The 12790-nt window shown below is 40.5% G+C and overlaps 1 protein-coding gene across 1 annotated transcript in view; it reads right to left on the bottom strand.

Moving 5' to 3' along the window:
- Positions 1-745: 745 nt before the first annotated feature.
- Positions 746-12790, bottom strand: part of LOC134539890 (cytochrome P450 4C1-like) — a 158661-nt gene continuing 146616 nt past the window's right edge. Inside the window, exon 26 of the mRNA XM_063382239.1 lies at positions 746-1661. Within this exon, the coding sequence (XP_063238309.1) occupies positions 1483-1661 (179 nt within the window). The 3' untranslated portion in view covers positions 746-1482. The remainder of the gene's footprint in view (positions 1662-12790) is intronic.

The raw sequence follows: 12790 nt of genomic DNA, 5'->3' as shown, positions 1-12790 counted from the left end.
ACTTGAAAGATGAATGCAATTTTGAAATATTTTTACTAAAATAATAATCTTTACATACTTAAATTAACATTAAACTACATATTTATCACCACTCATTACACTGGTTTACAATAAAAATCCATACAAGTTAAAATAGTTGATTTCTTTTCATTTCTATGCGATATAAACGAATATGATATTTAAAATTTTTACTTAGTTCTCATTTCCTTGATAAACAGGAATTCATTTTATGATAGAGAGAAATTTTATAATTTTGGTATTATTTTTTTACGAATGAAGGTTGTCAACACTGAGGATGCCATATTTTGTTTTTAGAAAAGCCATTTTTTTTACATAAATGTCCATTGTTGTGCTTATAGAACGTATGTGCTCTTAATTCTCATTAAATTACTGAGTTAAATTTTAAATTTTCACACATAAATAAGAAATCAAGTGCAAAGCTTTCTTTTTCTTCTTGGTTGAAAAATAAATTCATAATCTAAATTTTCTTAACCAACCTTTTTTTGGTTTATATTCCAGATTAATTTTACTTCAATATGCCACGTAAATGTATCAGTGTTAATAACTTTTGCTATGTTTGCGGTGAAGTGAATTTGATTCTCAAAAACGTGAATTGACTTCATTAATAAAGACAGCATAATACCATTACTTTGACTAAAAAATAGATGCACCAAATATTTGCTGTAATTCATGTGCAGTAAACCTCCGTTGTTGGGAAAACAGTGAAGTCAATGACAGTCGCATACATTTGTCACAATCCCATATAATATATTTCATACTCATTTGAAGAGAAGTACAATTATTTATCGACATCAATTGTTATTAAAATACATACCAGTGATATATATGTTTTACATAATTACAGTTTATTAAAGTTTTATAAAAAAAAGAATTTATGTATAAAATTAAACAAGTAAAAAATATATATATAGTTAACTTATTTTCTAGTTTCACTTATAAAAAATTAGATTTTTTTTCTTAATAAACATAAAATTAATGCATTAAAAATGTATAATAATATAACATACATTTTTAACTAAACACAATCGTATCTAACTTAGAAACATTCGGAATGTTTTATTTAAAGCCGGATTAATTCAAAAATACTTCTGAATCTCATTAAACATTTTAAAAAATAATTGTATTTAATTACCATGTTACCATGGACACCAAACAATATTCTTTATACAATATCTTACATATATATACAAAGAAAATCGTGTACCAAAACCATAAATATAAAAATACTACCCAAAAGCGACACACATTAGTTAAAAAACATATATACCAACTAAAGTTTAAATTATTATTTCAAATGATTGAGAAATTATAACCAACAATTGAGAAAGTGCGAACAAATACATAAGTGATAAGGTAGACATAAAATAGAACACTATCGCATGGAGGAAATACCGCTGAATATCTCGTGGAAGACAAAGCTTTACGGCGAAGCGAGCTGGTCCGACCAAGGAACCACGTGTGCTAGCGAAGTGGACGGACACAGACTCGGGGAGCGAGCGCCAACTGGACGCCAGCAGCAGGCCGCAGGATCAGTTCGCCCGCCACCAAGTGCCCCTGCTCCGGCTCCACGGACCGCAGCTCGTAGCGCCGCAGCACCGCCGACAACACCATCTTCTCCTCCAGCATCGCGAACTTTTGGCCTGCCGGCAAACAAACACATCCCCATCATGTGCTAGCCGCTGGCCTGCCGGCAACCATGCACACCCCTCTCATGTGCTAGCCACTGGCCTGCCGGCAAACATGCACACACCCATCATGTGCTAGCAACTGCCCTGTCGGCAAACATCAACCCCCCTCATGTGCCAGCAACTGGCCTGCCGGCAAACATGCACACCCCCCTGATGTGCTAGCCACTGGCCTGCCGGTAACCATGCACACCCCCCTCATGTGCTAGCAACTGGCCTGCCGGCAAACATGCACCCCCCTCATGTGCTAGCAACTGGCCTGCCGGTAACCATGCACACCCCCTTCATGTGCTAGCCACTGGCCTGCCGTCAAACATTCACATTCACTTCATGTACTAGCAACTGGCCTGCCGGTAACCATGCACACCCCCCTCGTGTGCTAGCCCCTGGCCTGCTGGTAAACATGCACACCCCCCCCCCCCTCATGTGCTAGCCACTGGCCTGCCGGTAAACATGCACACCCCCCTCATGTGCTAGCCACTGGCCTGCCGGTAAACATGCACACAACCCTCATGTGGTAGCAACTGGCCTGCCAGCAAACATGCACACCCCCCCTCATGTGCTAGCCACTGGCCTGCCGGTAAACATGCACCCCCTCTCATATGCTAGCCACTGGCCTGCCGGAAAGCATGCACACACCCCTCATGTGCTAGTAACTGGCCTGCCGGTAAACATGCACACACCCCTCATGTGCTAGCAACTGGCCTGCCGGCAAACATGCACACCCCCCTCATGTGCAAACAACTGGCCTACTGGCAAACATGCACATGCACTTCATGTGCTAGCAACCGGCCTGCCGTAAAACATGCACACACCCCCATGTGCTAGCAACTGGCCTGCCAGCAAACATGCACACCCCCCTCATGTGCTAGCAACTGGCCTGGCGGCAAACATACACACACCCCTCATGTGCTATCAACTGGCCTGCCGGCGAACATACATAAACCCTTCATGTGTTAGCAAGTGGCCAATCAACAAACGAGAACTCTTACACATCATGTGTTAGCAGCTGGCCAGCTGGCAACCATCCACATGCACCTTTTGTGCTGAAATTTTTACTGCAGGCAAAAACGAATATAATCCTCATGTTTTATCATCAGGCTTGCTGGCATCATCAAATACCCCTTATGTGTTAGCAACTGTACTGCAGGCTAAAACACGTGTCATTCTCTTGATCTAGCATCAAGCCTGCTGCCACACATGTACCTACTCCTCACGTGCTAGCAACTGGAAAGGCAGGCATAAACAAATGTACTCCTCATGTTCTAGCTCAGGCCTGCTTGCAAAAATTCACAGACTCCTCATGTGCTAGCATTTGAACTGCAGTCATGATCACATGTACTTCTCATGTAATAGCATCAATCCTGCTGGCAAACATGCAAATACCTCTAATGTGCTAATATATAGTCTACCAGCAAACATGCATATACAACTCATGTACTAGAATCTTGTCTACTAGCAAACATACAGGTAATCCACATGTGGTATCATCTAGTCAACCTATAAACACACCCACACTCCGAATGTGATAAGATCTGGTCTGCAGGCAAACAAACAGACACTCTTTATGTGCTAGCATCTGGACGGACAGCCTACATACATACACTCTCTTTCTGAAAGCATATGGTTTGCAGGGAAACATTTGTATATGTGTTATGAGCTATTAGTTAGACTGACAGCAATTTTTCACATACTCCTCTATATTAATACCTTACCTGCCGGAAATCTTACACATACTCCTAATATGCTTTGATCCGATCTGCCAGACACATGCCTATATGCTAACATTTAGAGGACATATGCATTGTTGTGTCTGATGAACTAATCTATAGAATATTTTTGCCAGTGCTGAAGGAAACGTAGGCATAGATATATTTGGCGAGCTCAATATGCATTCCCTGAAGACAAAAGGTATATTCGCATACGAGTTTATGGTGAGCTTATGTATGCTGTTTCTCGGATCAGCCATTAATTGAATGTATGTGTAAAAGTGTTTGCAATCTCACCTATACAGTTTCATGTGCAGGGTATGCGAATGTGTGTTTATTGCACTCGTCCTTAAAGATCCTGGGACAGGAATTTTCAGCACATAAACATAGGAGCATCTGGTAGGCTTATCTAAGCATATTATGGGCCGAAGCTGTAGGGAATGGTTGGTTGGTGGGTTCACTTAGGCAATTATTGATGTCAGGGCTGAATGGCATTCCTGCATAGATGTGCTGGCAGGTTCACTTAGAAAGTTCCTGGGGCCAGCGCTGTACAGAACTATGTACCTATGTCAGGGGGGATCTTTTATGCAGTTGTTGAGACCAGCGCTAAATGGCGAATATGCATTTATGTTTTTGACGAACTGACATAAAGTTTCTAATCCCGGTACTGAAGGCCACATTTGTCTTAGAGTATCTGGCAGGCTACTTTGTATACAGATCCTGAAGTGGTTGCTAAAGGGTACATATGCATATGGATTTATGAAATTTCTTAGGACTGTGCATATAGGCAAATTTTTCAAGTTTTTTTTTTTTTTTTTGCTTTTCACATAGGTTGCATCTCCTTAAGCAGGCACTTATGGGTTTGTATGCATTCTAGTATTTGGTATAGTCACCTCTGAAGTTCCCTAGACCTGTGTAGAAAGGTTTATGTACAGACTATGCACTGTCTGGAAGGCCCACCTAAGTTTACACATACATAAGCATGTACTTAAAGGCACCTTTGCACAAGGGTGTCTGGTAGAGTCACATATGAAATTCCTTAGACTTTTGTTGAAAGTCACGTGCACTAGTGGTGTCTGGCCGGCTCACATAGGTATACTGATCCTGAAGCTGGCAATGAAGGGCATGTATTAATAAGGGTGTATGTTAGGAACACCAGAGAATTTACTTAGACCCGTGCTGAAGGGCCCATTTGTTAAGTATTGTTTGCGTAGCTAACACATGTAAACAGATAATAAAGCAGGCATTGAAGAGCACAATAATAAAGTATTTTTTGCACAGATCAGAATTTCTTTCGTTGGTACTGAAGGGCACGCTAGCTAAGTGGTTACTGGTGATCTCACTTATATAATTCTTGGAGTCAGCTCTGAAAGGAATGTATGTATAGCTTTGTCTCCTGGTATAACTTAAGCAGTTAGGGAAGCCGACCATGAAGGGCACATGTGGGTAGAGGTGTCTGGCTTGCTGAACTATACAAAGCTCTGTAGTTCAAAGGGGCCAATGTTGAAAGGTAGATTCACTTATGAAGTTATTTGGGCCAATGCTTTGTTGCATGTATGCGTAGGTTTGTCTGCCCTGCTTTCCTTTTCAGTTCCTGCGGCCAGTATTAAGTAGCACTGTGTATGGTGGGCTCCCTTATAAAGTTGTTAAGGCGTACACTAAAAGGTACATATACATAAGTGTGTCTCATGAGTTCAATCTATGTAATTCCTGTGCTGACGAGCACATTATCGTAGGTGTATCTTGTAGGCTCAGCTATGCAGGATTTGTGGCTCACACTGAAGATTATGCAAGATTTGGTTTGTATGGTCTGCTCATGTAAACATATAATGTTGCCTGTGCTGATGGACACGAATGCCTAACGGTGTCTGTCAGGATCAATTTCTGGAGCCTGCACTGAATGTCTCTTGTGAGAAGGGGTATCAGCTTGGCTCACTTATGCAGTTTCTGAGGCCCCTGCAGAAAGTTATGGATGATTAGGTGTGTTTCACTGGCTCTTCTATGCAGTTCCTGAAAACCGTGTTTATTTTCGCACATAATAAGTAACTGTTTATGTGGGCTCACCAATATAGTTCTTAGCATATATAGTGATAATAACTCATGTAGTAACCTTTGCAGTTTCTGGGGATTGCATTAAACATTATTAATGAAATGAGTGTCTTGTACACACACCTATAGAGTTGGTGGGGCGTGCACTGTATGTCACATTTCCGTGTTTCTGGCTGGCTAATCTATGCAGTTTTTGTGCTGTGCTGAAAGTCATATTTATGTGTTGGTTTCTGGCAGGCTAACATATATAATTCCTGTGGCTCAAGCTAAATGTCATATATTCGTAGGTACGTTCTGCAGGCTCACCTAAAGGTTCCTGGGAACACACAGAAGTTCACGAGTGCATAGTGGTGTGTATTGAGCCCAAAAATATACGTAGGGATGTCTGGTATCCTCACACATGCAGTTCCTGGAGTCTGCACTGAAAGCCACTTAAGCGAATATGTATATGTCAGGATCACCTATATCATGTGGCCTGCCATTAAAGTCATGTATACTCTGATGTGTTTGGCATGTTCACATATATATTGATATGAATCGGTGCTAAAAACATGTGTAAAGGGGTGTTAACCTATACAGTTCTTGAGCTAGCACTGACAGTCACACATACTAAGGGGTGGCTGGTAGGTATATATATGCATTTAATGTAGACCATGTTGAAAGGAATTTCTAATAATGTGTGTAAGGCAGGCTAAACAATTTAATTCATGAAGCCTGCGCTGAACACACTGCATGCTTAGGTTTTTTTGGTAGGATCACACACACACACATATATATATATATATATAATGTACCGGAGAGAAATCGAGTAGCACCGATGGTTTCCCGTTTCTCGAGCACGCAACGTACAAATGATGTAGGCCATACCCGTACTTCGCTACGGCAGTCTACAGGCAGAACACTTGCGCCGCTCATTATACGTGCCCCTCCTTGTGGGTACGCCACTGTCGCACCTCGAATGGAAAAAAAATCAAAGCAATGCTCGTTGCCATGGAGACGCAGAAGGCATAAACAATGCAAAATCCCGCTGTCCCACCGTTGCCCGGGCTTAACCACCCTTGGGAGTTGATTTTCGGAAAACGTCATTCTGCATAACATGAGGAACATTACTGTCAAGTTCAAGTCTGTAGGATATAAAATTGAAAAAAAGGGCAATTTTTGATATTTAAAGTCCCGTAAAATTTCAACGGTGATGAGGACTGCACTAACAGTGAATCAGTTGTTGCCATAAAGAAGAATGAAGCATCAACAAAGCAACAGCCGTTGCCATGGTGATTTTTTACCAAAAACTGGAATTTTGATATTTTACACCCCCAAAACTCCCAAAACTCCCTTCGGAAAATCATATCTTAGTGAGCATCTACATACATCACAAAATGAGTAACTATGCTAAGTTTCAATCGGTTGAAAGATTTCAAGTCAATCGTAATTAGTCAGTCAGTGATATTTCGCACAAATATATTTTTAAATTTAAATAATTAAACATAAAATAATAATTAAATCTATACAGAAATATGCCTCGAATTGAAAAAAAAAATCGATCTAAGCGATGCCCGTTGCCATGAAGACGCAGAAGGCATAAACAATGCAAAATCCCGCTGTCCCACTGTTGCCAGTGCTTAACCACCCTTGGGAGCTGATTTTCGGAAAACGTGGTTATTAATCGAAATAAAATGTAGCCTATATATATATATATATATATATATATATATATATATATATATATATATATATAAAGTTGGAGAAAGTTACAAATATTTGTGTGAAATTTCATTAAAATCAATGCAGTAGTTTCGGAAATTAGCCCAGACAAACATCGTGACACGAGATTTTTATATATAAAGATTTGATTCTGTTCTGCTACACTTAAATTGTAAAGCCGGAATTACAACAGCCCGTCGCATCCGAGCGTCATCCGTTCGTCCGTCAGCTGCCAAGCGATATACAACTTCAGTTCAATTCACTGCTTGGATTTTGGCCTTGAGCGGTATCCGTTTAGCCAGAAATATCAATTTCTTTATTCTTTTTCATCATCTTTTATCGCAAGTGTAAATTTTGAATAAGTCTCAGTTTTACTCCCATGCCTTACCCGGGACTCGCACCCAGAACCTCTCCCACCATAAGCCGGTGTGCATCCGACTACGCTACGGAGGTCGGCTGGCGATTTACAACACTCCGCTCGTCCGTCATAATATTTCTCCATGTCAATGCTGACAACTGTTGAGAAAACTTAACAATTTGGGGGGAAAAAATTATCATATGTAATTATATTACTTAAACAATTATGTAAAGTAAGTACTTGAAACTCATTAAACTCATGGTGTTTTTTTGTATGTATTTTCACATTTCCAGAGTTACCATACATAATTATAATACTTCCGTGACTTAGACCATTTTTGTTTCAATAAAGAGCTTTCAAAATGTGTCTAAACGTAAGCTATGAAATGATTTTGGAATCAGCTAAACAATTAAACAAACTTTAATAAATTTTAATATAATATTTTATATGCAAACACATAAAATACATTAGGAGGTTATAGTTTCATCCGTTCACCCGTCAAAAGTATAAAGTTACCAAGCTTTAGACGGACGAGTCGATGACATTTTTCAGTCCATCTTATTGGGTGCAGGTCACGTAATTGACAAGACGGATGACGGATGGACGGGCTATTGTAATTCCGGCCTTAGTTGCTAACACCCTTACAATCAAATTATACGGCAATTATTCTATTGTAATGCCGTAAACTTATTAGGAATAAATTTGTACAGTGCGTACGTAAATTCGATAATTATATATATATATATACATCTTTTTGGTTTTTTTTGTAGGTATTTTAATATTGTAATGTGAACTTACTTAAGTTAATAGAAAGAAAAATTACGTACAAATTACAAATCAACAATAGCCCAGGTTAAAAAATGAAATTTGAGACTATTCTATTTATTTACTCAAGAAATAATTAATTTTTTGTGTTTATGCAGTTTTTCTTAAAAATCTGGAAGAACACCCCCCGAAAATATTCCTGGGTACGCCTATGCGATGAGCACACCGTTACAAATGTACAAATAAATTTACGTTTCGAATGTTTGCTAGCTCATAAATTTAATCAATTGTCCGGTTGAACTTGAGATCTATTATAGTCTTAATATCTGTAAGTCAGTTGTGTATTTGAATGTTCGTATGATTGTGCCATTTAACACTTCAAAGAGGCTAATGAAATTATTCAATATAATATTTAAGAGTGGCGGGTTAAAGTTTATTAATGTAATGTCAATGCAATCAAAATATCGCTCGCAAATGTTAATATGTTGCGTGGCGTCGGTATAGGCTAGCGTTAGTGACAAAGCATTGACAAAATGTCCATACCTGGACGGACGATTTATTCGTACGTTAATAACGTAAAAATTTCGAATGATGCTTCGCAACTTATTAAATAATCAGTCTTATGATGATATCAGGTATCTTTTTTAAATCTAAAATTAGCAATCAATAATTATATTTTAATAGTGCAGAAATACTAAGTTTATCTTCATCACTTCCTTATTAATAAGAGCATGCATTTTCTGCGAAAAGATTTCGAGACTAGCTGAGAGTTAAAACACTAGTATTGTCTATGTTTCGTGACTGGTTATATATATATATATATATATATATATATATATATTCCTGAGGCTGATGCTGAAAGACACATATGCTTAGGGTGTTTGGTAGGATCGCCTGAGACCTGTGCAGAGATGTATTTATGCTTATAGTTATCTGACAGGATAACCTATGCAGTCTGTGGGGCGCGCGCGGAAGGAAGGTATGAATGAATGCTATGGGGTATCTGGAAGGCTCATCTATAAATTCCCTAAGGCCCGAGCTGAAAGTACGAATACTTAGAGGTGTCCATCAGGTTAAAATATACAGTTCTAGGGAACACAATGAAATGAATATATGCTTAGGGTTGTTTGACAGTCTATCTTATTCAGTCACTGAGGCCAAAGCTGAATTTAAGGTATGCTGAGGTGTCCGGAAGACACACCTACACATTTAATGTGGCCCGCACGAAAGGTATAAATGCTCCGGGTTGCCTGGCAGGGTAACCTATATTGTAACTAGGGCCTACTATGAAAATAATTTATTCTGATAGATGTCTGGCAGGTGTTCTTATAGAGATACATAGGCCCATGCTGATATGTATTAATTCTTAGCACAATCTGGCAGGCTTCCCTATACAGTCCCTAGAGCTCATTATGAAATGAATTTATGTATATGGTTGTGTTGAATGCTAATATATACCAAACCTGAGGCATACACTGAAATGAATGTATGCTAATTGATTATCTGGTAGGCTAAACTATACGGTTCCTGGGGCTCGCGATGAAAGGCACACATCCTAGGAATATCTAGCAGGCTCACCTATAAAGTTACTGTGGCTTGTTCTCAAGAGCACATAGTCTAGGTATTCTACAGACTCACTTATACAGTTCCTAGGGCCCTGTCTGAAAGGAACATAGCATAGGTGTTTTTGGCATGCTCACCTATACTAAGTCTAGGGGCCAGCACTGTATGAGACACAGCTTAGGAGTGTCTTGCCGGCCTACCTATATAGGTACTGGGATCTGTTCTGTAGGCAGTTAGTCAAGAAGTATCAGGCTGGCTCAACTATACCTTTCCTTTGGCCCGTGCTAAAAGTACAGTTTGGGGTTTCTGGCAAGCCTACCTTTACAGTTCCTGGGGCCCATGCTCAAAGTCACATAGTCTAAGCTTGTCTGACAAACTTACATATTCAGTGCCTGGGGCCTGTTCTGAAGTGCATGTAGTCCAGGGATCCTGGCAGGCTCACATTACAGTTACTAAGGCACAGTCAAATAAGCACGAGCCTAAAGGGTGTTTGGCAGGATCACTTATACAGTTTCTGGAGATTGTGTTCAAAGGCATGTACCTTAGGCATGTCTGGCAGGTTCAATTATACAGTTTTTGGGGCCTGAGCTGAAAGGCACATAGCCTAGAAATCTCTAGCAAGTTCACCTATACAGTTCTTGAAGCATGTACTGAAAGGAACTTATTGTATGAAAGTATTTAGGCTCACCTATACAGTTCCTGAAGCCCGGGCTCAAAGTCGCATATTCTAGTGGTGTCTGGCAGGTTCATCTATACAGATCCTGGGTCCTGTGCTGAAAAGCACGTAGTCTAGGAATGTCTAGTAGGCTCACATATATAGTTAATTAAGGACCGTTTGGTAAGACATGTTTCTTTAGGGTGTCTGGCAGGCTTACCTATATGATTACTGGGATTATAACTGATAGACACATAAACATACGGGTGTCTGACAGACTCACCTATACATTCCCTGATGCCCATACTGATAGGCATGTAGTCTAGGGGTGCCTGTCCTGCTCACCTTTACACTTCCTTGGGGTTTACACTAAATAAGCAGTTAGCATAGGGTTGTCTGGCCGGCTCAACTATACAATTACTAGAGCCTGCTCTTAATGGCATGTAGATCATTGGTGTCTAGCAGGCTCAACTATACTGTTCCTGGGGACCATTATAAAATGCATGTAGTCTATTGTTTTCTGGCAGGCTCACCTATATAGTTCCTGGAGTTCCTGCTCAAAGGTATGTAGTCTATGGATGTCTGGTTGGCTCACCTATACAGTTATTAAAGCCCGCCCCTCTACGAATGTATTCTAGTGGAGTGTGTTAGCCTCACCTATACAGGTCCTGGATTCTGTGATTTTAGGTACATTGATAAGGCGTATCTGGTAGACACACAACAGTTCCGGGAGCCCACATTCAAAGGCATGTTGCCTAGGTGTGTCGAGCATGTTCACCTATAGAGTTCCTGAAGCCCGAGCTTAAAGGCACGTAGCCTAAGGTTGTCGGTCAGGCTCAACTTTAAAATACCTGGGGATGTTATGAAATGTACATTTTTAGGGGAGGCTTTCAGGCTTAAGTACACAGTTCCTAAGACCCTATCTGAAAGGCAATTAGTGTAGGGGTATCTGGAAAGCTCACCTATACAGTTCCTGGTGGCCGGTGCAGAAAGGCAAGTATACCAACTATGTCTGGCAGGATCACCTCAATAGTTTCTAAGGCACATTATGATAGGCACTTAGTTTAGGGGTGTCAAGCTGGCTCTCATGTACTATTTCTGGTGCCCTTTCTGTATGGCAGGTAGCCTAGGGGTGTCTGGCAGTCTTACCTATACAGTTCCTGGGGCATGCTCTGATCGGCACATTGTCTAGGGTTATCTGGAGGTCTCACCTATTCAGTTCTTGGGGTAGTGCTAAAACACATTTAGACTAGGGTGTCTGAAAGCTCACCTATATAGAACCTGGGGCCTGGGCTGAAAGATACATAGTATAGTGGTGTCTTGCTGGCTCACCTAATAAGTTCCTGAGGCCCATGCTGAAAGCACATAGCCTAGGGGAGTATGCAGTTCCACATACACAATTCCCAGGACCAATGCTGTATGTCACATAGGCTATGGATGTCTGGATGACTTACCTATACAGTCCCTGGAGCCTGTGGTATTTGGCAGGATCACCTATCCTTTTTATGAGGCCCATTCTGAACAGTAATAAGTAAAGTTATATTTGGAAGACTTATATATACAGTTATTGTGACCCACGCTTTACGGCATATAGTCTTGGAGTGTACGGCAGGCTCACATATAGAGTTCCTGGAACCCATGCTGAATAAAATGTAGCCTACTGTTATACGGCAGGCTCAGGTTTAACGGTTCATGGGGACCATGCTGAAAAGCACTTAGCCTAGGGGTCTCAAGCTGGAATACATATACAGGTCATAGGTCTGTGCTTATAATAACATAGTAGAGGGGTTTCTGTCAGTGTTACCAAACTCGGGCCTTGGTTAAAAGTCCCTTAGCCAAGGGGTGTCTGGCATGCTCACCTATAACATTTATGGTACTGTGCTAAAAGGAATGTAGCCTAAGGTTATCTGGATGGGTCACCTATACAGTTCCTGGGGACCACACTGAAAGACACATAGCCTAGAAATGTCTGGCACACCCACCTATATCGTTCCTGGGAGCCTTGCTGAAAGTTATGTAGCCTAGGTGTATCTAGCAGTCTCACCTATACAGTTCATAGGACCTGTGCTAAAAGGTATGTAGCATAGGTGTGTCTATAAAGCTTACTTTTACAGTAACTGAGTCCTGCTCTGAAAAAACATAGTTTAGGGTTGTCTGGCTGTCTCACCTAAACATTTCCTAGACTCATGCTAAAATAAAAATAATATAGGGGCCCTAGCTTAAAGGCATGTAGTTTAGGAGTGTCTGGTAGGCTCATATATACAGTAACTAGGGCCCACAAGGA

The sequence above is a fragment of the Bacillus rossius genome, chromosome 16 (genome assembly GCF_032445375.1).
Source record: "Bacillus rossius redtenbacheri isolate Brsri chromosome 16, Brsri_v3, whole genome shotgun sequence".
NCBI lineage: Eukaryota > Metazoa > Arthropoda > Insecta > Phasmatodea > Bacillidae > Bacillus > Bacillus rossius.
Note: the sequence above shows the minus strand (reverse complement) of the source record. Positions and strands in the feature narration are given on the sequence as shown.